Below are 27,383 nucleotides of genomic sequence, written 5' to 3' on the forward strand. Positions count from 1 at the left end.
GGACAAAAATCCCTAATTTCTCCTTTAGATTCATCAAATTAAAGACCAAAAATGAAGATAGAATCATAGAATAAATCAAAACCGAGTCAAAAATACTGATCACAATCCATGTGGTAAAAATTCTATCAAAAATCGCCTAAATCCGAGTTCCCTGGCTCCAAAAATATTGAAATGAGCTTATAAAACAAACTGCCCAATAAAAATACTAATATGGTCGCTAAAAGTCCAAATCTGGTTGCTAAAGGTACCAAATCTAGTCGCTAAAAGTGCGCACCAGAACTTGCTTGTACCAGCAATTTATTTTTCATTAAAAAGACTCTAACTCCCTCGTACGAACTCGGAATTCGATGATTCTCGCTCCTATGAGTCACAAATAATAATACGAACCAAATCGTTCAGTCGAAACTCAATTCAGAGCTCATTTGCTCAATGCGATACCAACTTCGCTCGTTAAATAATTAAGCTTCGCAGTAAAAACCCAATCGCGACTTAATAAAATTAACCAAATATTGCAGATCATTCCTATAAATTATTATCAAACTCCCAGAAGTCTCAAAATCGAATTTCGATCTCTAGAACTAAAAATGGACATTTGGATCATTATACGCTTATGCTCAAAACAATGCCAAAACACCAAACACGTTAAAAACCCATCTGAAACTCACCTGAGCCCCTCGGGACCCCATCCAAATATACCAACAAGTCTCATAGCATAAGACAGATCTACTTGAGGCCTCAAATCACGCATAACAATATCGAAACGACGAATCGCAACTCTATTCAAACTTACAACAACAACAATAACCCAGTAAAATTTCGTTAATGGGGTCTGGGGAGGGTAGTGTAAACGCAGACCTTATCCCTACCCCGAAGGAGTAGAGAGGCTATTTCCGAAAGTCCCTCGGCTCAAAAAAAACAAAGACAAAAGGACAAAAAGGGAGACAATATTAGTATCACAACAACACTCATAGGATAAATAGAAACACCATAAAATCCAGAAGAAAGATGCAAAGCTAAGGGAGACAATATTAGTAAATATTAGTATCGCCACAACAATCATAAGAAAAATAGGAACACCGTGAAATCTAGAGGAAAGATGCAAAGCAAAAGCGATAGCTAGTAAATAGGACATACACTAAAAAGCGAAATAGTAAGCCACAACATTGCCACTAGCTATCTTAGACAAAACCCCTAAATGGCTAGTCCTACAATGGTACGAAGTAAGGCACGACTCAACTACCTCCTAACCTACAACCCTAATACTCGACCTCCACATCTTCCTATCAAGTGTCATGTCCTCAGAAATCTAGAGCCTCGCCATATCCTGCCTGATCACCTCTCCCCAATACTTCTTAGGCCGCCCTCGACCTCTTCTCGTGCCCTCCACAACCAGATGCTCATACCTCCATACCGGAGCATCTAGGCTTCTCCTCTGAACATGTCTGAACCATCTAAGCCTCGCTTCCCGCATCTTGTCATCAATGGGAGCCACATGCACCTTCTCCCGAATATCATCATTCCTAATCTTATCTATCCTAGTGTGCCGGCACATCTACCGCAACATCCTCATTTCTGCTACTTTTATCTTCTGGATATGTGAGTTCTTAACGGGCCAACACTCAACCCCATACATCATGGCCGGTCTAACCACCGCTTTATAAAACTTATCTTTGATTATCGGTGGCACTCTCTTGTCACACAAGACTCCAGATACTAACCTCCACTTCATCCATCCTACCCCAATACGGTGTGTGACATCCTCGTCGATCTCCCCCCCTCCCCGGATAATCGAACCAAGGTACTTGAAACTGCCTCTACTCGGGATGACCTACGAATCAAGTCTTACATCCACGCCTACTTCCTCTGGCTTAGCGCTAAACTTACACTCTAGGTACTCCGTCTTCGTCCTGCTCAGCTTGAAACCCTTAGACTCAAGTGCCTGTCTCCAAACCTCCAGCCTCTCGTTAACACCGACTCGCAACTCATCAATCAGAACTATATCATCGGCGAATAGCATGCACCATGGCACATCCCTTTGAATATGGTTTGTTAACGCGTCCATCACCAGGGCGAATAAGAACGGACTGAGCGCAGAACCTTGGTGTAACCCTATTACAACCGGGAAATGCTCAGAGTCACCTCCTACTGTCCTAACCCGGGTCTTAGCCCCATCATACATGTCCTTAATCGCCATAATGTAGGGAACCGACACACCTTTTGCCTCCAGGCATCTCCAGAGAATTTCTCTAGGAACCTTGTCATATGCTTTCTCTAGGTCAATAAACACCATATGCAGATCCTTCTTCCTCTCTCTATATAGTTCCACCAACCTTCTAACAAGGTGTATAGCTTCTGTAGTCGAACAACCCGGTATGAACCCGAACTGGTTGTCGGATACAGACACTGTCATCCTCACCCTCGCTTCAACCACCCTCTTCCACACTTTCATGGTATGACTCAGTAATTTGATACCCCTATAATTGTTACAACTCTGGATATCACCTTTGTTCTTATACAATGGAACCACCGTACTCCACCTCCACTCATCCGGCATCCTCTTCCCCTTAAAAATAATATTAAACAACCTAGTCAACCACTCCAAACCTGCTCTCCCCACACACTTCCAAAATTCCACCGGAATCTCGTCTGGACCGGTCGCTCTGCCCCTACTCATCTTATGCATAGCTCCCACGACCTCCTCAACCTCGATACGCCTGCAGTACCCAAAGTCACGGTGGCTCTTGGAATGCTCCAATTCGCCTAGCACAATATCCCGATCCCCTTCTTCATTCAGAAGTTTATGAAAGTAAGTCTGTCATCTCCTCTTAATCTGGGCATCTTCCATCAATACTCTGCCATCTTCGTCCTTGATGCATCTCACTTGGTCCAAATCCCGAGCCTTCCTCTCCCTCAACTTGGCTATCCGGAATAACTTCTTCTCCCTACCTTTTTTCCCCAATTCCTCGTACATACGACCATAACCCGCAGTCTTAGCCTCTGTGACCGCCCGCTTAGCCTCCTTCCTAGCTGCCTTATACCTCTCCATGCACACTCGCCTCTCCTCTTCACTTATGCTCCCCACTAACTTCAGGTACGCCGCCTTCTTTGCTTCAACTTTACCTTGAACCACTTCATTCCACCACCAATCTCCTTTGTGCCTACCAGAGACGCCCGTCGAGACCCCTAACACCTCTCTCGCAGCCTCCCTAATACAGTCTGCTGTCGCTGACCACATAGTGCTTGCGTTACCACTGCTCCTCTAAGCTCCCAGAGCCAACAACTGCCCCTCCAATGCTTGGGCTTTATCCTTAGTTAAGGCTCCCCACCTGATTCTCGGTCTTCCTCGAGTAGACCTTTTCCTCCTCTTCAATATAATACCAACGTCCATCACTAAGAGCCTATGCTGCGTCGTGAGTATCTCACCCGGAATTACCTTACAATCCTTGCACAACCCTCTGTCACACCTCCTGAGGAAGAGATAGTCAATTTGGGTCTTTGCCATCGCATTTTGAAAAGTAACCAAATGCCCTTCCCTCTTCCGAAAGCTAGAGTTTGCAATCACCAACCCAAAAGCCTTAGCGAAGTCCAACAACGATGTACCTCTTCCGTTCCTCTCTCCAAAACCGAATCCTCCATGCACCTCGCCATAACCACCTGCGGACAACCCAATATGCCTATTGAAATCCCCTCCTATGAACAGCTTCTCAGCAGGCGGAACCTGGCGCACAATCTCATCTAACCCTTCCCAGAAGCGCCGTTTAACCTCCTCATCTAGGCCCACATGCGGCGCATAGGCGCTAACGATGTTAAGGGTGCACTCTCCAACCACCAACTTAATAATCATCAATCTATCATTCACTCGTCTAACCTCAACTACAGACTCTCTAAGTTCCCTATCCACCAGGATGCCCACTCCATTCTTACCTTTCTGGACTCCTGAGTGCCAAAGTTTATACCCGTCCACGTCCCTCGCCTTCGACCCTACCCACCTTGTCTCCTGGACACACGCTATATTGACCCTCCTCTTTTGCAGGATCTTCACCAACTCTATAAATTTACCCGTCAATGTACCTACGTTCCACGACCCAATTCTCAATCTACAGGCACCCTTGTTCCCTTTACCTCCATTGCCTCCCTCCCCACCCCTAAATCCCGCCCCACCCCCCGTTCCCCCCGAGGACATGACCTCACTCGACCATCCCAGACCACAGCCACTATACGTATGGCAGAGTAAGGGGAATCACTATCACACAAGGCAACAGACCAAACGAGAAGAATATAAGTTGCAACAACAGGCACACTAATACGGTAAATAAAGGAGTACGAGGTAAGATGCCAGCAATTTAACTCACACAACAAAGGGAAACTGAAAAACGGGAGGTACCAACTCCCGCGAGCAAAATAATAAATTCAAAGCAAGAACAATAGAACCTGAAGTCACCACGAGTGCCGAGAAAGGTGTTGTCCACAACAGTTATGTTGGAAGTTCTCGCCCACTTTGCCCAAGGCTCGCCGGAAAATTGTCTCAGCCGCCACCGCCGCTAGGCTAGATCAGTGCGCCAAAAAAAATAGGGGGACGAGGGTGGAAGAGACGAGGTATAGGGAAGAGAAAGAAAGGAGAAGAAGAAAAGGAAAATATACAAAGGGGGGAGGCAGATCTGAAAAGCAAAAAAGCAAAAAATAAAAAAGGGGGGCAAATCTGAAAAGCAAAAAGGGGGGGAGGGGAGTAACGGGGAAGAAGAAGAAAGCAGTAGAGAGAGGAAAAGAAGACAGGGGTGGGGTAGGTGGTGGTGGGTTGGGGTGGGGGTCTTACCTGGTCCGGTGGTCGCCGGAGGTCCGGTGAATCAGATAGACGTTAAATTTTCAACTTCTAAATCTCGTGCCGAAACATATCAAATCAATCCGGAATGAACTCAAATTTTGCACACATGTCTCAAATGACATAACAAAACTATTTCAATTCCTGGAACCACAATCCGAACCCGATTTCATCAAAGTCAACTCCCTGGTCAAACTTATGAACTTTTCAAACCTTCAAATTTTCCAACTTTCGCCAATTAGCGTTGAAAATTTTTAAAAATATCCAAATACAAATCCGGGCATACGCCCAAGTCTAAAATTAACATCCAGACCAAACGAAACCAACAAAACTCCGTTCCGTGGTCAAATACATAAAAGTCAAACTTGGTCAACTCTTCCAACTTAAAGCTTCAAACATGAAATTCATTCTTTCAAATCACTTCTGAATCACCTGAAAAACCAAGACCGACGATTCACACAAGTCGTAATATATCATGCGGAGCTCCTCATGCCCTCAAACCACCGAGCGAAGTGCAAATGCTCAAAACAACCGATCGGGTCGTTAGAGATAGCTGTTGTTTCTCTTGAAATTATCTAAATAACCTTACCCAAATCTTTTTTTCCAATACTATTAAACCCTTCTCTCACAATGTATAATTTTCCCAAATCCGCTCTTGGCTAAGCATTAGTCTCTCTTTTTCTTTATTCACTTCTTCTTCGCACCCTAAACTAAGAAGAAACTCTTCTTTAGTTTATAGAAGGAAAACCTTGCCCTCGAGAAAAAAGAATCTTTGCAAATAAAGATAAATCAAAATAAAGGAAAACATTATTACTTCCTTTATTTCATTCTATGCAAAGTCGTTTAGCTAGTCAACGAGTTTAACGAGAAAAAAGCAAAAATTTTGAAACTTGTGATAATAAACTTGTCATGATATTTATGTGGCTATAGAATTAGGTCATAAGGTAAAATGTGAATTTAAAGCAAAAAAAAATTAATATAAAAACATGTCATTCCTTTTTTAACAGATTAAAAATAAAATAATATCACGTGAAATGAAAAAAGGGAATGTAATTGCGGGTAAGTATTTTTTCGGGGAATGATTTCTCAATATGGACTCAAGGAGCAAGATGGATTTACAACTTTTCCCAACTTATCACTAAACACAAAAATAAAAAATGTATACTGGGCTAGGATGAACTGCAGTAGTACTCAAATTATTTATAATAAGCAATAGTAGTGATCTGAATATTTATTACAATTTATTCAGTTGTACACTAGGAGGGAGACATTTTATAAAGGATATGCATGAAACATTTATGTATACACTCCAAAATGCTGTTTAAGTATGATAAAAATAATAATGCAAGACACAGAAGCTAATAAAAATTGTTTCCATATGATCAAATGGAAAAAGAGGTGCTGAATTGGTGGCTTAATTACCATCTTTATTAGTCCTCCAGTATACGAACTTGGAGACTGTCACATCCTGTAGTTTCTTCAATTTCTTTTTTAATATTCATAGCTGAAATTCCAAGAGAATCCATGCAATCTTCCACTTCAATAAGTTGGAGCGTTGAAACATCCACAAAGCAAGGAGGGATCTCCTCAAGGTAGCAATAACCTTTGATAACTAGTTTTTCAAGCATGGGAAATGATTCCTCTGAAGCTTTCCATTCTGTCAAATCCCTAATATTTAATGTCAAGTATTTGAGTGCAGGGAACTCGACATATGTGACGTCCCAACAGTAGTTCATATTCCAGAATCGAGATCCCCTTATTAATGTGAGACTCTCAAGCATCCTCAAACTTGCAATGTTTGACACTATCTTTTCCGTTAGTGACATGTTGCGAATGCTCAAACGCCTAAGATTTGAAGGGAAGACAAAGTAGTTGTCCCATCCAACTGAAGTATTGTATCCTTTCCTGCCATTTTTTACTTCAAGTTCAAGAGATTGAAGGCGAGTATGAATTTCTGGTATGGGAAACAAAGGACGACTAGGTACATCTTCAATTTTGAGGCAAAGTTGTTCAAGATTGGGGAACCTCCACCAGAACCTTGGATTCATATCATCCACATATGTACAGCACATACCAAATGTCTTCAAGTTCTCTAGCATAGTTGTTGAAGATTGTTCAAAAACTGCCCGATCATCGTCTTCCCATACCAAGGAAAATTTGGTTATATTCACATGCCTTAGCTTTGACATTCTCCAGATAGCAAGCGATGTCATTGGATTGCAGATGGCTGAACGAACCACTAGAGTTTGAAGATCGAGTAGGTGAGATATCCACTTGAAATCAAATTCTTTGACAGAAATTTCAAGGTACCTCAAGTAAGTTAGAGATTGTACTGCAGTAGTCCAAGAACTTGGCAAGTAGTCTGCATCCATCAAACGCAACACACGAACAAGTCTTAATTTAACCAGTAAAGGTAAAGGATCTGATTGATAATAATTCCATGTGTTGAATTGTACTGGATGGGCAATGAACTCCAAAGGCTTAGGACAATCACCAAAGCACTTAGTTTCCAGCTTGGACTCGAGCATTGGAATCTTATCCAGCTGATATTCACAATGATCTAATTGTTTAACCAGATCATCATGAATATAAATGCATAACCGCGATTCCTTCGAATACACATGTCGATTTGGACTGTATGGCATTGTCAGCTGCATATACTTTTCTTCTATAAGTTTTGCCAAGCAAAACTCACGCACTACATCGTGAACTGTGCAGTATTCTGTGTCACCATTAAAACTCCTCTTAGAGACCATCACTAGGCTTCTCTTAAGTAGATCATTCAAGCAAATTCTAGATGTTTCCTCTATGTTCTCTGTGTCAATATTCTCTACAAACTCTTCAGCCATCCATAACTTCAGCAAATCAGACACTAAAATCTCATGGTCTTCTGGAAAGAATGCCATGTAAAGAAGGCAAGATTTCAAGTGGTCTTCCAAATGATCATAACTTGATTGCATTACCTTCATGCTTTGCTCTCCTAAAACATGACAACTTAAGTCATTTGCAACCTCAAGCCACAAGGATGCCTCCCTTTCCATTTTCACAATAATTCCAGCAATCAGGACAACCACAAGAGGCAACCCCTTACAGTGTTTTGCAACTTGTAACCCTGCTTCCTGTAGATCCGGAGGACAACTCTCTCCTTGGAATACTTTCTTCTGCAGTAATTCCCAACTCTCTTCCGGTGTTAGAAATCTAAGAGAATAAGGATCACTACGGTGTTGAAGATGCTTAGCCACTTCTTCAATTCGAGTTGTTACTATTACTCTGCTTCCATCTTCACCTTTAGGGAAGCATAATCCCAAATCTTCCCATGCATCGACTTCCCATATATCATCTAATACAATGAGATATCTCCTGCCTTTTAGAGTCTTCTGCAACTTGTCAGCTATGTCAACGTCCTCTTTCATTTCTCTCTTATCACCTGTTACTTGTTTGAAAATCTCAACCAACAACTTCATCCTATTATATGCTTGTGAAACAGAAATCCATGCTTTAACATCAAAGTGATTAACAATAGAAGAATTGTTGTACACTTTCCTAGCCAAAGTTGTTTTACCCAATCCCGGCATTCCAAAGATTGAGATAACATCTAGCTCCTTTGCTCCACCGGCCAATTTCTTCATTATACTTTCTGCATCTTTCTCAAAGCCCACAACTTCATCATCAGTTGATGGAAAACTACGTCGGGTGGAAGGCTCTGCAGTAGAAAAAGTTCCTTTTCCACATGCCTCAACAACCTCCATCTCAATTGTTGAAAACTACCGCTAATTGTGTCTTTCAAGATAGTGTAAACTACTATCCAACTGCCTTAGAGTTAATAGCTCCGTCACCTTCCATAAAATAAATGAAAACAACATTAACAATCTTCTTAATTTAGAGAAAGAACCCAAACCAAAAAATAATAACAAAGTAATGCCACATGTAAGGTTTTATGGGTCTAAAGGCCACCAATATATAATGAAGATGAATAAATAGAGTAAACCTCCAAAATCTTAATTTATAACATCACACCTTAATAGTAAATCGATGAAAATTTATGTTCACATTATTTGAAATACGATAAGAGACAAAGGAAAAATAAAGAAATTTTCATGTTATTAAGTATACAAATAGCTTAAGTGTAATCCTACTTTATCATAAAGCTGCTGGTTTTAAATGTTCATTGATTTCCCAGATATCTTAGACAATAATGATTTAGAAAGGAAGTCCTAAATTTTTAGGTTGTAAAATAAGATCATTCTTCGTTTTGTATAGCATATTATACCTCATATACAAGTGTATACGGGTGAACTCGGGGTTAGCACACACCCCGAGTTTCCGGTAAGTCAAACGAAGTAAGAAATATGAATGTATGGGATAGAGACCAAATCTGAAAACTCTTTGAATCGAGGCTGGAACGGGGTACTCGCCACCGGGCCTGACAAGACAATACTCCCTGAACCCAGAACGAGCTCCAAGACCTCAGAAAGCACTACAAACGGTTGCACACGACTAACAAAGGGTCGTGATATCCGTACCCAACCGAATATCACGACGCCCGATGTCGGTAGTGTATCAGTGATTGACGTACAAGGAGGATTTTTACCTTTTTTAGATAAATGAGAATTTTATTATTCAATAGACACATTGTAACACGCATACCAAGGCAATTCAAACTTATTTCTCTGCTTTCTAGCTATTGAAGGGTTCTTATTTTAATCATAGTTCTTCATATACATTTGGTTTTGAATCGAGGGTCTGGTCGAGGGCAAAATCCGGACTCAACGTCACAACTGGTTTGGTTATTTATTTTATCTTTAATTCGTTATCTAACATTCTTGATTACTTGGTCGAAATTAGCTGTTACATTTAGCTATTGTCGAAAAGTTTCTCCCAAAGTTTTCTTATTTACAAAAAAGTCTCCCTCCTCCTCCACCCCTATTCCTCCTCCCACTCCTCCCTCCTCCTCCTCCTCCTCCACCTCCTCTCGCCACTCCTCCTCCTCCCCTTGTTCCTCCATCTCGCAACGCTCCTCTCTATCCTCCCCTAACTCCTCCATATCGCAACGCTTCTCTCTATCCCCCGTCACTCCTAATCCTCAAACATTTAGGAAGATGTTTCAAATATCTAGAGAAATATTTCAAACATATACTGAGATATTTCAAAGCATCTGCACATATGTTTCAAACATCTGTGGAGATGTTTGAAATATTTGTGGAAAAAAGATCAAACATCAAAAAGAAAGAAGCAGAAGAAGTATCTCGAGGGATGTTTCAAACATCCCGGAGATGTTTCAAACATTCCGAGAGATTTTTGAAACATCTAGGGAGATGTTTGAAACATCCCGGGAGATGTTTCGAACATCCCCGGGAGATGTTTCAAGGGATGTTTGAAATATCCCGGGATGTTTTACATAATACTCATTTATGGGAATGTCTCAAAATATCTCGATGGTATTTTGCAGAATATTTACTTTGTAAAATTTCATATTTTTCTCTTTCTCTCGTATATTTTAAACCACTAGAAGAAAAGAAAAAAATGAAAAAAGAAGAAGAAGAAATGAGATGAAGAGGGAAAGAAGAAAAAGACAAGGAAGAAAATGAAAGAAGAAGAAGAAGATGAAGAAGACCACATAGACGAACCAGCAGCACCAACGAAAGTTGAACAGAAAGAAGAAAGTAAGGAAGAAAAATGAGAGAATGAGGAAGAGAAAGAAGAAAGAAGGAAGAAGGAGAAGAAGTAAATAGGAGAAAGAAGAGGGAAATGAAAATTTAAAATAATTTGATTGGGTATAATTTTTTAAAAAATTTAAAAATTTTAATATTTATTCACAACTTTTTTTATTTTTAATATGACCCATGAACTTTTTAAATTATTTAACAAAAAAATGTGTCCTAAATTGTTACACACGACTTCAAAAGTCTTTTTTACCTCATTCCTCCAACTTACCGTTGTTAAAGGCTTCATTTGCCAAAATGCAGAAAAGTTTCTAGTGAACTTTCTAGATGTGGTGGGTGAATTTAGGAAGAAAATAAACTCATAATCACAGCATAAAGAAGACATAAAATGTGAATTCTACAAAGGATCAGACGAGAAATACTTAGCAAATAACAAAAAGAAGTGGAACTGTGGAAAGCTAAAAAGAAATCTCACCTTCCATTATTGAAAGTGGCAATAGAGATATTAATTGCTCCGATTTGATGCATTTGGACTAGAGAAACCGAAATTCAGAAAGAATACGATAGGATTTGGAGATGGTGGGCTTCAATGCTGAATAATGACGCGTTATACAAGCTTTTAAAACCCCAACGACGAAGCTTTTAACTTTTCATTTTAATTCATCCAAAAATATTTAAATCCGCAACGACGAACGTAAATATCACTCTCAAATCACTTTTGATCTTCTTAACACTCTGTTAATAGGTAAAAAAAAGTTTCAAATTATATACAAATAGGTTAAATTATTTATATCTATATCTATCTATACTATATTAAAAGCACGAAACCCTTTAGTGAAATGTCGTTTCTCTTTTTTACTCTTTAAAAGTAGATTTTACATTGGACAAATTTGTAATTGTAATTTACTTGCTATCCTAATATTTAATACTTTAAAAATTAACTAAATTTTATTTATTAAATTCTTCCGAACTAGGTAAAAACTCCTAATATGAAGGAATCTAAAATTGAGTTTGATTTTACTTATACAAGCTTTTTCCATATTTAAATTATGTAAGTATTTTCCTTAAATGTTTCCAAGTTTTATCACGTTAGGAATCTTATGTTCATTATAAGTTGTAGTACTAACCACTTATATTGTTAATTCTAATATTTTACATGTGCACAAAGTCTTAAGGTGATTTATAAATTTTTACTTTTACTACAAATTGTTTAATCATTAATGATGGATAACATGTATATTATATTATACATCAAACATAATTTTATTATTTAATTATTTTTTTAATATTTAATACTTTAAAATTAATAAAAAATTTCTATAATAGGAGCTCCTAATATTTAGAAATTCTAAATTGAATGAAATTTTAACTTATATAAATTATTTTCTAATTTAAATTGCATAAAATAACTATATAACTCTTTAATCTAGCTAATTCATATCCAAAGAAGAAAACCCGAAAATTTAATTTTAATTCCCTATTTGTCAAGATCTAATAACAGTCATGAATATTAAATATAAATAAACTAAGTTACACCCTATTTTAACAATATTTTATGAATTAATGAATGACAATATTAAGGTATATTATCTCATATTTCGAGAAATGAGTTTCGATATAATTATGAACCATAATACTTAAAATGAAATAGTTTTTTTTTTAAAAAGTAAGAACAAATTATTGTTAAGATTGATAATATGAGTCGACACCCATTCTATATTCAACGATATTTTAGGTTCTTAATTAGGATCTATGCCTTTTGCTTCATATATATATATATATATATATATATATATATATATATATATATATATATATATACAATATATAAATCACATTTCAGATGTTACTATCATTACCGCTAATAATTTTAAAATTTATTGTAATATTAGTTAATAACTAAAAACACAAAAGAGAATTTACATTTTTTTTAAAAACAATAACATACTTTATGGAACTTTGATATGAAGAAATATTTGAGAGGATATTTAACAGTAAGAGAAAAAGATGCTATAGAAAGATAAATTTGGACGAAGGCTAGAAATTTGAATACGGAGATATAATCTTTTCTTAAAAATTTGATTAAGATATAAGTGACAAGCTCAAATATAAACCAAAGTTAGAATTCTTTTGTGAATAACGATAATAGTTTATTAACCAAAATTAATAAAAATGTATATTTAAAAAGATCTGTATAATTATTAGGCGAGGAAAAGTATTTAAGGTTATCTTATTAATTCTACTAAAATTTTGATAAATCAATGATGGATCATATTCTTTGTATTCAAATTGATCATGGAATTCTTTTGAGACACGAATGAAGAAGCTATGGGTTGATCAAAATTGATTAAAATGTATTGTGTTGTTTGGATTTATATTATATTAATAATTTATTTAGAATTTTATCCTATTAGTGTTTGCATTATATGTCTGAGAATTTTGTATAGCAAGACTTTTTTCTTTACCGATCTATCTAGATATCATTAATATTATTTATTTCAAGAACTTACTCTTTTTAAAATTTTATTTTGTAACTCAATTACATTATTTAATAATATTTTATTATTTTTAAAATTATATACTCTTTGATATAGGTACACGCGTAATGCGCGTATACTGAAACTGGTGTAAGAGAAAAGAATATAGGCTAAATTTGGTTAAGGACCCTTATTTCCTAATAATAAAATTTATTCTTTGAATACCTCACTTGTACTTCTACGTAATTATTTCTTTTCACATTCCTGTAGATAATGTGTGACATACACTCATTTTGTCCAAACTCAACCGGCAAATTGCTACGTATACTTGGTCAACAATAGGAGGGATTTAAATTGAAATAGTTTCTATCACCAATTATAGGTACTTAGATGACACTTTGAATAATAGGAAGGTCAAGATATAAAACCGAACGAGTAAAAGTATTTATTAAGCTATTCCGCCTTTAAGAAACTCACAATTTTAAATGCTCAAGAAGTCAGTTATAATCAATGATAGCCTACGTAGAATTATTGCAAAAGAAAGTGCTTTTTATTCTTCATCTTGTGAGGATTGTGTTTTATTATATTGTGTTTGGCTTAGGGAAATATGGATAAATTAAATATTATATTTAATTTGTGTAGGATTTGAAAAAAAAAAAAAAGAAGGGATAAATATTATATTTAATTTGTTTAGGATTTCAATAATAAAAGGGTGAAATTGTTGATTTTAGAATATGGGTAGTGTATATTTTAGAATACAAGTGGTATATTACAGTTGATTCATTAAATTGTATGAGTGTTTAGTGTAATTATAGCATTTATTTTAAATTAACAAGGATGTTCTCATACATTTTACTATGCAAAGCATGCATCTCTTATTCCCAAATTTTCGTGATGTACTACACTACCATGTTTGGGCTCAATATTATGCAAATACATAACTATCCTTATGGAGTTTTTTAAACACTTGATCCTTTTTAACTATTATTTAAAAAAATAGTATCATTTATTGTTTATTCCATAAAATTATTTTTTTTTATTATTAGCATATTACAAAAATGAAGCCCAACATTCATCTTCTTCACTCCATTTTTTAAAATCTGATGCATATGTGAATGCCACCTAAATTCAAGATGTATTGATTTATACGTCTTTTTATACTTTGTATATCAAGTATCACTTTAATTCAAAATGTATTTTTATGTATATAATTTTTGTATATTTATTTGTGAAGTGCCATCTTATTTTAAGATGTATTTTTAATGTATATTTTAAATATATTTTATATGTCAAGTGCCATTTTAATTCAGGATGTATTTTTTTTATATATATTTTTTATATATTTATATGCCATCTTAATTAAATTTAAGCTATATTATTTTTATGTATATTTCACATATCTAAGTGTCATCTTAATTGAAGATATATTTTTTATGTATATGTTTTGTATATTTTATATGTGTTAATTCAATATATATATATATATATATATATATATATATATATATATATATATATATATATATATATATATATATATATATATATATATATATATATATAGAGAGATATTTTGTATATATTAACATATATTGTTATCGAAGTAAGATCTTTATGTTAAGAAAGGAAGAAAGAAGGAAGAGAAAAACTTAAGAAAGATAATTAAAAAGAAAACGAATGTAACAAATTTAGAAAATATATTGGCTTCGGCAGAAAATAAAATTAAGAAGATGAAGAAAAAGAAGGAAAGCTAATAGATAAAGAGAAAAAAAAAGCATGATTTTTGTACAAATAATTATTTGACTTTTCATTCAAATTGCTTATATTTAGAAATTAATAATTAATATGTTTATTTTAATGGAACTGCGTGCTACAAATATAAATATTTTTCTGCCACAACTGTAATATTGGTGTTTACCCGAAAAACGGATAGAGTTGAATTTGTACGTAGTTCTAAGGATATGTGATATAAGTTAACACAAATCGTAAGGATAAATAGAAATATTGAATATTGAATGTAAAGGGTAAAAAATAAGCAAGGTTGGAAAGAAGATAATTTTAAGGACTAAGCAAAATGAATTAATCTATGAAGCTAAAAGGAATAACTCTTTAATATATGAATGTATGGTTTTTGGGTTACAATGTAAGCAAAATAACTTGCCTTGTAGCCATCTTCTTTATAGTGGATGATCCTACTTTAGATATAATTAAAAATATATAGTGGGGAGTCCATGATAAATCAGCTTTTCCCTGATTCCCGCTGAGATTCTCTCCCTTAGTGCGGTTGCAACGGCTCTTGTCTGTGAGCTCGAGCTTGATCGGACTCGGTGTTGGTCGATATTATTTTTAGAGCTCGATGCGGATTTGAGCTCGATGCCGACTCGGGGTCTGATAATGACTCGGGCTCGGTATCGGTTGGACTTTGCCCCTTAAGCTCGATTCCATAACATCTCATCATAGTTCGATTCGGACCCGAGCTCGATAATGACTTCGAACTCGGTGTTTGACCTGTACTTGAAATCTGAAGCTCGTTCGTGCCATCTTCGGAACCCATCTAGATATTACGAAGTCTTTCTTTGGTCCATTATGATCCCCATCTCAATCAATCGTAGGAAGACCGAAAATTAATTTCGACCTTATACAGATAGTCCCCTCGTTTCTCGGGAAGGATGTGGCGAGAATTGATATGATTTCTCAATAACTCGATTGGATATGCACTGGCGTTTGCATCGACCCGACCATGACGTACGTGATAGTTGTCCCGTCGATTTAGTTTATCAAGGCATTTTTTGCATGTCAGACGGTGGTCAGGCACCGTTGATATTGAACTACAATTGCTTCAATCTATAAATAACCCTTCATTTTAGCCTTTATCACTTTTACATCTTCAATCTTCCAAATTTCCCAAGTTCTTTTTCGTATCTTCTGAGTTCATTCGCAAATCTGTGATTCCTCTCTGCAAAATCCTTCTCCAAAACCACCAAATCTTTGTCACCTTCTTCTATTCTCGATCTTTAAATTCAAAAATGGCGAAAACATCACAAACCATTCCTCAGAAAGAGAAAGCTTCTTCTTCACAGCCTGCCGCCGACAAAACACCGGTAGAGCCACGGCCTGAAGAGTGCGTTCCTGGGACGTGTGTTCTTACCTCTGATTTTAAGGTCGATAAAGGCTCATCGGTTCCCGGCCGATGTGAGCCAGTATCGAGGTATATGTGTTCGATAACCGAAAAGCACCTCAAACAGCTAAAGAAAGATTGCAATTGGGAGAACAAAGAAATAGTAATCTCGTCTTCTAACGAAGATATCACCACTTACGTGAAAGGGTTTTTAAGTGTGTATACTTACCATTTCACGCTAGGTCCCCTCGACCCCGTTATTATTGATTTCTGCCATCAATACCAAATAACCCTAGGCCAGATCCATCCTTCTTTTTGGCGGATTGTTATTTTGATCCGATACTTCATGAACAAAATCGAGGGGATGCCTTTCACTCTTGACCATCTCATCCGATTGTATTGTCCTTGCCTCTTACGAGGCGGGTTAATAAAACTTCAGCGTCGGGCTACCAAGTTTCTATTCTCGAGCATAGACAAGGACAGGGATCGAGGTTGGATGGGCAGGTTCGTTCGAGTAAGGACTTCGGACCTGATTCCGACTGAAAAGATGCCTTTTCCCAAGGAGTGGAACATGAAGTGTAAGTGTAATTCTGCTGTTATCTCCTACTATTTTGCCCTTTCATTTCTTTTCTCACCGATATCCCTTTTTTGTGATACAGCGGTTCCCTGGATGCCCAGCACAGTTCCCGATCTCAAGAATAGGGTACAAGATCTGGCTTTGACCTCCACATACACCGAGCGCTCATGGCGTGATTTATCAAAGGGCCGATGGGAGGCTAAAAATCATGGTAATCCCCTTTCTCGTATTTTTGGTAGTTCGAAAGATATGATTTCCATATACTTCAATAAATTTTCCTGTATGTAGGTGTAGGCAAAGATGCGGTTTTGAGGCCCTCGTCCGTCGAGGAAGAGGCTCCGGCCTCTATTCCAACGCCAGTGAAGGATAATAAGAGTAAAAGGGCCTCCGCTTTTGAAGATCCAAAATCGAAGATGAGGACGGCTCGTAAGCCGAGGAAGAGTACCATTCCTTTGACCGTAGAATCAGTTCTTCATCTAAGGGATGAAAACGAAGAAGAAGAAGAAGAAGAAGAAGAAGAAGAAAACGACGGGGCGGTGCTGGCGGACCGAATGAAGAAAAGCATCGATGCCCCAAAGGCAGTTGAATCGATGGTTATTTGTAAGGCTTCGCCTCGGACCGAGGAGATATTGGAGGAAGACTCGGGCAAAGTCCCCGAGTCATTAGAGATCGAAGATGCTTTCTACGGAAGTCAACATACGGTGGGTACGTCGAAATGGGCCGGTCCTGAAGCTCTCCGAACTGAGGAGAACGCCCCAAGCGAGTCGCTTGGGGCAATAGTAATCAAAGATTCGCCAACTCTCCCTGCTTTTTCTGAAGGGACTATTCGGGAATCCCAATCTTTGGGGGCCCTCGAGATGAGCCAGTTTCATGAAGGGGAGGGCCCCTTCCGTGATTTATTTACTAGGGTCGAGGACGCTGCTGGCCCTAGTGATGTGTCGGGGCTTCTCTGAGAAGTGCAGCTAGCTCTGAATCGGGTAAGCTCTTAACTCCATTTGTTGATATTACTTTTTATGTTTTGCTATTCTTTTCTAACTTCTTTTCTTCTTTCTTCGCAGGCCGTGGCAGTTCATCGATAAGCATGTTCTCGGTCTCGAGCTGAGCTACATCGGTTCGAGACCGACCTCCGATGGGTTACGGAGGAGAAGAACGCCCTTAAACTCCTTTCTGGGCAAAGGGAAGAAGAAATCAAAGGTCTTCGAGCTGAGTTGTCCAAGGCTCATCAAGACCAGACTGACCTGACCGAGCAGGTAATGTTAATATTAAGAACTCATGGGCTTGATTCAGGATTGGAGGCTAATATTTTGGTCTCACAACTGCAGCAGAAACTCGAGACGATCGGGCAGCTTCGTGAGGAAGTTGATACAATAAGCGCGGAGACCATGGGATGGAAAGATGGCATGGATAGTCTTGCTGCAAAAAAGGAAACTATTCGGGCCCAATTTTCATCAACTACAAGCCAACTTTAAGGCATGAAGGAGAAGAGCTTGGTTCAAGCAAGAAGAATAGAGAAACTCGAGGCTCGGTTGGTCTCCGAACTTGATAAGGCCAAATCTAATGCCGAGAAAGCAAAGTCCTATGCGGATGCATTAGTGGCCGTCTATCGGGCAGATGCTGAAGCTGCTTAGGTGCAAGAAAGTGAGGCAGCCGAGACTTCCAACCCCCAATCTCGGAGGGAGACGCTTGAGGAGATCCATGCTCGGGGTTTCGATCTCACTGAAGAGATAAAAAGGGATAAAGAGCTCGAGGCCGATGCTGAAGCCTTGGCTTCCGATGATGACGATGATGATGATGACGACGATGATGGGAGCAAGAGCAGGTCCAAGAGTGGGGAAGAGCCCGATGGAGATAAGACAGCCCCCAGAGATAACCAATAAACTTAGCCCTTAGTTTCCATTTCGGACATTGTAAACAATCATGTAAACAATCTTGTATACATATATAAATATCTTTTCTTTTCCCAACTTGCCTCTGTTTTATTTCCTGACTTGTGAAGATTTTGTTTTATTCATGCCTTATGAATATTTTCATAAGGCTTTAGGAAATTTGATCGAATTTGGACTTTGTAGCCTTTATAACCAAGTGAGCGTTTACTCAAACTTGAAATAAGGTAGCCCATAGGCTTAGTAGTCGAGTTGAGTGATTGCTTGAACTTGAATTAATATAGCCCGTAGACTTAATAGTCGAGTGAGTGCTTGCTCAAACTCGGAATAAAAGTAGTCTGTAGACTTAGTACTCGAGTGAGTGATTCGAACTCGAAGTAATGTAGCTTGTAGGCGTAATGGTCGTGTGAGTGCTTGCTCGAACTCGAAATAAAAGTAGCACGTAGGCTTAATAGTTGAGTGAGTGATTCGAACTCGAAGTAATGTAGCCCGTAAGCGTAATGGTTGAGTGAGTGCTTGCTCGAACTCGAAATAAAAGTAGCCTGTAGGCGTAATAGTCGAGTGAGTGCTTGCTCGAACTCGAAATAAAAGTAGCCCGTAGGCTTAGTAGTCTAGTGAGTGATTCGAACTCGAAGTAATGTAGCCCGTCGGCGTAATGGTTAAGTGAGTGCTTGCTCGAACTCTAAATAAAAGTAGCCCGTAGGCTTAGTAGTCGAGTGAATGGTTCGAACTCGAAGTAATGTAGCCCGTAGGCATAATAGTCGAGTGAGTGCTTGCTCGAACTCGAAAAAGTAGCCCGTAGGCTTAGTAGTCGAGTGAGTGATTCGAACTCGAAGTAATGTAGCCCGTAGGCGTAATGGTCGAGTGAGTGCTTGCTCGAACTCGAAATAAGAGCAGCCCTTGGGCTTCGTAGATAGTCTCCGAGTGAGAATGATTGCTTGAACTCAAGTTGGTGTAGCCCTTGGGCTTTATAGTTGAGTGAGTGTTGCTCGAACTCGTTGATTTACCTTAAGCCTATTTGCATAATAAATCTCGAAATAGAGGAATTTTTCTTGGATATAAGATATCGGTAAAGAAAAATTTTTTCTTTGCAAGTCATTTATACATATGTTCATGTTTTGCGTCAGGGCTCGGGCCAACTACATGAGCATGGTTCATTTTGACCATTTGGCTCTTACAATTTTTCCTATCGGAACCCTGTTGTTATGAAGTAACTTTCTTGCATCGAACTTGATATATTTGAGGGGTAATGCCCCCCCAGTATCAAGCCTTGGATACTATTGAATTGTCCCCAGGTAGCACATAGTTATTGTCTCGTTAAAAACCTTGCCGGAAAAACCCGATTGGGATAAAAACCAATCTAAGGGAAAAAAGTGCAACGTGTACTTTAAAACCTGAGGTCTCAATGTCTTTGGTCGAACTCCTGCAATGAGTTAGCGTCAAATATATATATGGACGAAAGAAAGGAGAAACTCATACCTTTAACAATAATATCGTTTGAGAAGTGATATGTTTCAGTTGTTTGGTAATGGTTTGTCATCCATCATTCCGAGTTTATAAGACCCTCCTCTGACTTTATCGAGGACTTGATAGGGTCCTTTCCAATTCGGGCCGAGCTTCCCTTCATTAGGATCTCGAGTGTTGACGGTTATCCTCCTTAGGACTAAGTTCCCGATCCTGAAGTGGTGGAGGTTGGTTCTTCTATTGTAGTACCTTTCGATTCGTTGCTTTTGCGCAACCATTCGAATAAGTGTCGCTTCTCATTTTTCATCTAATAATTCGAGGCTAGTACTCATAGCCTCGTGGTTTGATTCCTCCGACGTATGTCGAAACCTTGCATTGGGTTCTCCGACTTCGACTGAAATTAATGCTTCAGAACCATACACTAAGGAAAACGGAGTTGCCTCCGTATTGGATTTCGATGTTGTTCTATATGCCCAAAGGACTTCGGGCAGAATTTCTCTCCATTTCCCTTTATCTTCGTTCAACCTTTTCTTCAGTTTTGGATGATAGTCTTGTTTGTCGATTCGGCTTGTCCGTTCCCACTAGGGTGATATGGTGTTTACAATATCCTTTTTATTTTATGGTCTTCGAGAAATTTTTTCACTTTACTGCCGATAAATTTCTTACCATTGTCGCATACTATTTCTGCGGGTATCCCAAATCGACACACGATGTGATCCCAGATGAAGTCTATAACCTCTTTTTCTCTCACTTTCTCGAACGCCTGTGCTTCAACCCATTTAGAGATATAGTCAATCATAAACAAATGAATTTAGCTTTACCTGGGACCGATGGTAGAGGGCCGACGATATCCATCCCCCATTTCATGAATGGCCATGGGGACATGAATGAATGAAGTCGTTCTCCGGGCTGATGGATCATCGTTGCAAACCTTTAGCATTTATCACATTTTCGAACCAACTCCTTAGTGTCTTTTTCCATGCTATCCCAGTAGTATCCTGCTCTAATGATTTTGTGAATTAGTGATTCAGTGCCGGAGTGGTTTCTACAAGTGCCTTCATGCACCTCTCGTAAAATATAATCGGTGTCTCCTGGTCCTAAACATACTGCCAATGGTCCATCGAATGTTCTTCTGTATAATGTTCCATCTTCAACCAAAAGAAATCGAGAAGCTCTGATTTGCAGGGCCCTCGATTCTTTAGGGTTCGAGGGGAGTTTTCCGTTCTTCAAATATTCAATATACTTATTCCTTCAATCCCAGGTTAAGCTGGTAGAATTTATCTCGGTATGACCTTCGATTACGGATCTCGAGAGTTGAATGATAGTCCCCGAGTCGATATCATCTTCCTCGATCGATGAACCCAAACTTGCGAGTGCGTTGGCCTCACTGTTTTGTTCTCGAGGCACATGTTGTAAAGTCTATTTCTTGAAACGGTGCAAAGTTACCTGTAATCTGTCCAAATACCTTTGCATTCTACCTTCTCGAACTTCGAAGGTTCTGTTTACTTGGTTCACCACCAGTAAAGAGTCACATTTGGCTTCAATGACTTCTGCTCCCAAGCTTTTAGCTAGTTCGAGACCTGCAATCATGGCCTCGTACTGGGCCTCATTGTTAGTCAACCTAGAATTTTTGATAGATTGCCTAATAACGCCACCCGTGGGGGGTTTCAAAATGATGCCGAGCCCGGACCTCTTCACATTCAAAGCACCATCTGTGAAGAGGGTCCAAACCCCCGATGATGTACCCGATTTTATCAAGAGTTCTTTTTCAACTTCGGGTACGAGGGTTGGCGTGAAATCGGCCACGAATTCCGCTAAAATTTGGGATTTGATGGCTGTACGGGGTCGATATTCGATATCGTAGCTACTGAGTTCAATAGCCCATTTGGCCAATAGGCCCAATAGTTCGGGCTTGCGCAAAATATTACGAAGTGGATAGGTGGTTAACACGTATATGGAGTGACATTGAAAGTATGGTCTTAACTTTCTAAAGGCGCTTATCAGTGCAAGTGACAATTTCTCTAATTATGGATATCTAGTTTTTGCTTCTCCTAAGGATCGACTTACGTAATAAATAGGAGATTGCGTACCTTGCTCTTCTCGAACTAGTACGCCACTCACCATGATTTCTGATACCGCCAAGTATAAGTAAAGTTTTTCATCTGCCTTCGGTATGTGAAACAGTGGTGGGCTCAACAAGTATCACTTCAATTCTTCCAATGCATGTTGGCATTCCAGGGTCCAGGTGAAATCGTTCTTCTTTTTGAGTAGAGAGAAGAATCTGTGGCTTCGATCTGCCAACCTTGAAATGAATCGGCCTAAGGCGGCTATCCGTCCGGTTAACTTTTGCATGGCCCTTACACTATCCACGACGATGATGTCTTCGATGGCCTTTATCTTATCGGGGTTGATATCGATTCCCCGATTCGATACCATGAAGCCAAGGAACTTGCCCGAACCAACCCCGAAAGCACATTTCTCGGGGTTGAGCTTCATGTTGTACTTCCTTAAAATCTCGAACGTCTCCTGCAAATGAGTCAAATAGTCCTCTGCGCGCAGGGACTTAACTAGCATGTCATCAATATAAACTTCCATCGATTTACCTATTTGTTCTTCGAACATTTTATTTACTAGGCGTTGGTAAGTAGCTCCTGCATTTTTTATCCCGAAGGGCATTACATTATAACAATATGTTCCATGCTTGGTGATAAATGAAGTCTTTTCTTGGTCCTCCGGGTTCATTTGAATTTGATTATACCCGAAATAGGCATTGAGAAAGGTAAGGATCTCGTGGCCGGCCGTGGCATCGATCATGCGATCGATTTTAGGCAGTGGAGAAGAATATTTGGGGCACACCTTGATTAAATCCTTATAATCTACACACATTCTAAATTTGTTCCCTTTTTTAGGGACTACAACTACATTGGCTAACCATTCAGGATATTTTACTTCCCGAATTGACCCTATTTTGAGAAGTTTAGTTACCTCGTCCTTTACGAATGCGTTCTTTACCTCGGACTGAGATCTTCTTTTTTATTTCACCGATTTGGACCTAGGGTTCAGGCTCAGCTGGTGCGTTGTTATTGACGATGGGATACCTGTCATGTCTAAATGGGACCAAGCAAAACAATCTATGTTATTGATAAGAAGTTGAATAAGTTTTTTCCTGAGTTCGGAGGTCAATCCCGTTCCCACGTATACCTTTATCTCGGGCAGATGTTCGATCAATATAACCTGTTCCAGGTCTTCGACCGTTGATTTGGTGGTGTCAGAATCTTCGGGGATGATAAAAGTTTGAGAGGTCAGAAAATCCTCCTCATCTTCTTCTATTTCTTGCTTCCCCGATTTGTTCGAGGCTGGTGGCTATGATTGCTATTTAACTTCTCGTTTACCTTTGATGCTTGACCTTTCCGAGGTTGATAGTGTTGATATCGGCGTTACCTTATCGACCGCAAATATTTCCTTCGCAGCATGCTACTCCTCGTATACTATTTTTACACCGTTCGACGTCGGGATTTTCATTACTTGGTGGAGAGCCGAAGGTACCGCCCTCATATTATAGATCCAAGGCCTTCCGAGTAGGGCATTGTACCTCATGTCGCCCTCGATTATGTGGAACTTGATATTTCGGATGGTCCCAGCCACGTTTACCGGTAGAATAATCTCCTCTTTAGATGTTTCGCTAGCCATGTTGAAGCCGTTTAAGACCCGAGCTCCGGGCATGACTTTATTTTGCAAACCGAGCTGCTCCACGACCCTCGATCAGATGATATTCACAGAGCCACCTGGATCCACTAAAACACGCTTAAATTGAACTTTATTTAATAAGATAGAAATTACCATAGCGTCATTGTGGGGCTGAGAGATACCTTCGGCTTCTTCGTTGTTGAATGATAAAGTGTCTTCGGGCACATAATCTCGGGTTCATTTTTTTCTAGTGATCGGTATCTTTATACGTTTGAGTATGGGTTCCTGTGGAGTGTCGACCCCACCGACGATCATATGAATGATATGTTAAGGTTCCTCCTGTTCATTTTTTCTGTTGGCGTCTCTCTCTGAAATGGTTCTTGGCTCGATTGCTGAGGAATTCTCGAAGGTGGCCCTCATTGAATAGACGGGCTGCCTCCTCCCTTAATTGTCTGCAATCCTCGATCTTGTGTCCATGTGTGTCATAATATTTGCCCATTGAATTTGGGTTTCTTTGGGAAGGATCGATTTGCATGGGTCTGGACCACCTAGTATCCTTGATCCTTTCGATTACCGATATAATGCCCGATGGATCAATGCTAAAGTTATATTCCGATAATCGAGGTGCCTCTATAGGATCGGCATATTTATCGAAACCAATTTTGCTCATTAAGTCCCCGAGAATTCTGTCCTTGATCACTTCTTCAATTATTTCGGGCGGAATTGCATCCCGAACCATCGTTCCTTCGATTTGTGGTGTATGGTTGATATCGGTCTCTGTTCGACCTTGGCTCTCTATCGATGTCCCTTTGGTTTTTAATAACCAACTTGTTTGGATGTACTGATCCGGAATGAGCTCCTAATTGGTGGTCTTCGACACTGATTTTTGACTGATATCGATTGTGCATATCTGCCTAAGTTACAGTTGGATATTCGATCAAATTTTGTTTCATCGGACGTGATGCTATCGAACTTCGCTTGTTCAACCCTTGGGTGAAAGCTTGGACGGCCCAATCGTCTGTGACCGGTGGCAACTCCATGCGTTCCATTTGAAATCGGGACACGAATTCCCTTAGCATTTCATTATCCCTTTGTTTTACTTTGAAAAGCTCTGATTTCCTTGTTGCGACTTTTATGGCACCGACGTGTGCCTTTACGAAAGAATCTGCTAGCATGTCAAATGAGTCGATGGAATTCGGTGACAGATTGTGATACCAAATCATTGCTCCCTTTGAGAGGGTCTCTCCAAATTTTTTCAATAACACAGTTTTGATTTTGTCATATTCTAAATCGTTACCCTTGATAGTACATGTGTAAGAGGTGACGTGTTCGTTGGGGTTAGTCGTTCCGTTATATTTGGGAATCTCGGGCATACGGAATTTTTTTGGGATTGATTTTGGGTCTGCACTCAAGGGAAAAGGCTTTTGCATGAATTTTTTGGAATCCAACCCTTTTATCATTGGTGGTGCCACCGGGATCTGATCAACCCTAGAGTTATATGTTTCTACTTTTTTATCGTTTGTTTCGATCTGCTTTGTGAGCTCCTCGATTATCTTAGCAATTTCGGAAGTAGTCCTCGATTCTTGCTCATTTGACCTTACTATGGCTGGCTCTGTTCTATGGGCAATTTTTCGAGGTGGACTGGGCGTGGACTGGGCTCCGGCCTGCTTGGTACCTGGGTTTGGGCCTACAATTGAGCTATCGCTACCTATTGGAATTGCAGCATTTCAAAATTATACGCAAGCTGACTCCGTTTTCCTCAACGTTATGGGTGTCTCGAGCTGCAGATCGAGTACCGCTATGAACGCTATTTTCAGGTTCAGAACATTGGTTTGCCTCAAGGGCCATATGTGAATTAACGTCTAGAGGTACTTTGACCCAAGCTTCAGGTAGTCCGACTCGAGCTTCCACGACATTGATAAGCGATTTTCCGGCCCTGGGCGTTAAGTTGTTGGTTTCATCTTGAAGGCCGACTTCGTTGTCGATAGGTAAAGCCATTAATCGAGGGTTTGCCATTGCTAATCCGAAGTCAAATATACTTTCAAAAGACAAGCATATAATGGTGTGTGTTTGTAGATTTGTATCAAATAACAATTGTTATCCTTAGCCCCACGGTGGGCGCCAAACTATTTACCTGAAAAACGAATAGAGTTGAATTTGTACGTAGTTCTAAGGAAATGTGGTATAACTTAATACAAATCGTAAGGATAAATAGAAATATTGAATATTGTTTGTAAAGGGTAAAAAATAAGCAAGGTTGGAAAGAAGATGATTTTAAGGACTAAGCAAGATGAATCAATCTATGAACCTAAAAGGAATAACTCTTCAATGTAGGAATGTATGGTATTTGGGTTACAATGTAAGCAAAAAAACTTGCCTTTTACAGAAATGTAGCCATCCTCTTTATAGTGGAGGATCCTACTTTAGATATAATTAAAAATACATAGTGGGGAGTCCATGATAAATCAGTTTTTTCCTGATTCCCGCTGAAATTCTCTCCCTTAGTGCGGTTGCAACAACTCTTGTCTGTGAGCTCGAGCTTGATCGGACTCGGTGTTGGTCGGTATTGTTTTTAGAGCTCGATGCGGATTTGAGCTCGATGCCGACTCGGGGTCTTGTAATGACTCGGGCTCGGTATCGGTTGGCCTTTGTCCCTTAAGCTCGATTCCATAACATCTCATGATCATAGTTCGATTCGGACCCGAGCTCGATAATGACTTCGAACTCAGTGTTTGACCTGTACCTGAAATCTGAAGCTCGTTCGTGCCATCTTCGGAACCCATCTCGATATTACGAAATCTTCCTTCGGTCCATTATGATCCCCATCTCGATCAATCGTACGAAAGCCGAAATCAATTTCGACCGTATACAATTGAATTTCATGCTATAAATTTGTTATATTTCTTTTAAATTGTAACAGTTATGTAAAGTTCTCATAATTATGTGCTCTCTTCATAGAGATATATAAATATTCGAGTCAAAGAACAAAAACAGGCAAAATAAGAAAGAACAAATAAAAAAGTTCAATCTTACATTCAAACGAGAAGAAGAGTCTTTTTGCCGTTCTTCTACTTCGAAGGCAAAACTATAACACAGCAAAAGCAAAGAAAAAGTTAGCAAGAAAGATGAATTTAGAAAGTACATGACTTGGAGAGGAAAGCTAAATACAGTTTCGTCCTTTTCGGTATGAAATTTAGCTACGTTTACTATCTTCTTTTATCGTGTTATTTCTTGGGAAAGATCCAAAATCCATTCTGATCTTGATCTAGTTAATAGATTCCATGGTCATTTTCAGAGGAATGATTCAAGGTTTATGCTCATAATCGCAACATAAAGAAGTCATAAAAAATATGAATATTATCTGCAAAAGATCAAAAGAGAAATAGCAAACTAACAAAAGATAAGTGGAAACACGAAAAGAAATCTCACCTTCCGTTATTGAGAGTGGAAGCAGAGAGATTAATTGCTCCAACTTTGCTTAATTTGATGGTTAGAGAAATAACAAATAAGAAAGAATATTATAGGAGATGGTGGACTTCAATTTTGAAGAATAAATAGGGATATATATAGTTTTGTTGTGGGAATAACAAGAAGTAAGCAAATAAATGGAGTACATGTTAATTAATCCTACACGTTAAGAAGGTATGCAAACTTTACTTTACAATTTAGAATTCATAAGCACACAACTGTATGTA

At 38.8% G+C, this 27,383-nt stretch overlaps 2 protein-coding genes across 5 annotated transcripts; one reads left to right on the forward strand and one right to left on the reverse strand.

The window, feature by feature from the left end:
• Window positions 1-5,989: 5,989 nt before the first annotated feature.
• Window positions 5,990-27,259, reverse strand: LOC104092968 (putative late blight resistance protein homolog R1B-23). 4 transcript variants are annotated; one of them, XM_009598662.4, is made up of 3 exons: window positions 27,118-27,259; window positions 26,722-26,773; window positions 5,990-8,655 (listed from the first exon to the last, which is right to left on the reverse strand). In XM_009598662.4, the coding sequence occupies exon 3, from the start codon at window positions 8,566-8,568 to the stop codon at window positions 6,250-6,252; it is 2,319 nt and encodes a 772-aa protein (XP_009596957.1). In that variant the 5' UTR covers window positions 8,569-8,655; window positions 26,722-26,773; window positions 27,118-27,259; the 3' UTR covers window positions 5,990-6,249. The 4 variants fall into 4 exon arrangements, with proteins under 4 accessions (XP_009596957.1, XP_009596959.1, XP_070033866.1 ...); XM_009598664.4 differs by lacking the exon at window positions 26,722-26,773 and having other exon boundaries at window positions 27,118-27,251; XM_070177765.1 differs by having other exon boundaries at window positions 26,722-27,251.
• On the forward strand, window positions 15,986-18,531 carry LOC138894709 (uncharacterized). Its single transcript, XM_070179436.1, has 3 exons — window positions 15,986-16,151; window positions 16,943-17,433; window positions 18,283-18,531. The coding sequence occupies exons 1-3, from the start codon at window positions 15,986-15,988 to the stop codon at window positions 18,529-18,531; spliced, it is 906 nt and encodes a 301-aa protein (XP_070035537.1).
• Window positions 27,260-27,383: the final 124 nt, after the last annotated feature.

Source organism: Nicotiana tomentosiformis, chromosome 6 (genome assembly GCF_000390325.3).
Source record: "Nicotiana tomentosiformis chromosome 6, ASM39032v3, whole genome shotgun sequence".
Lineage (NCBI taxonomy): Eukaryota > Viridiplantae > Streptophyta > Magnoliopsida > Solanales > Solanaceae > Nicotiana > Nicotiana tomentosiformis.

Excerpts from the sequence above, each read along its gene's own strand:
- LOC104092968 (XM_009598662.4), bottom strand. The coding sequence starts at position 8,568 with ATGGAGGTTGTTGAGGCATGTGGAAAAGGAACTTTTTCTACTGCAGAG.
- LOC138894709 (XM_070179436.1), top strand. The coding sequence starts at position 15,986 with ATGGCGAAAACATCACAAACCATTCCTCAGAAAGAGAAAGCTTCTTCT. Across the intron at positions 16,152-16,942 it reads CTCATCGGTTCCCGGCCGAT|GTGTAGGCAAAGATGCGGTT; the intron begins GTGAGCCAGTAT and ends TCCTGTATGTAG. Across the intron at positions 17,434-18,282 it reads GCGAGTCGCTTGGGGCAATA|GTGCAAGAAAGTGAGGCAGC; the intron begins GTAATCAAAGAT and ends GAAGCTGCTTAG.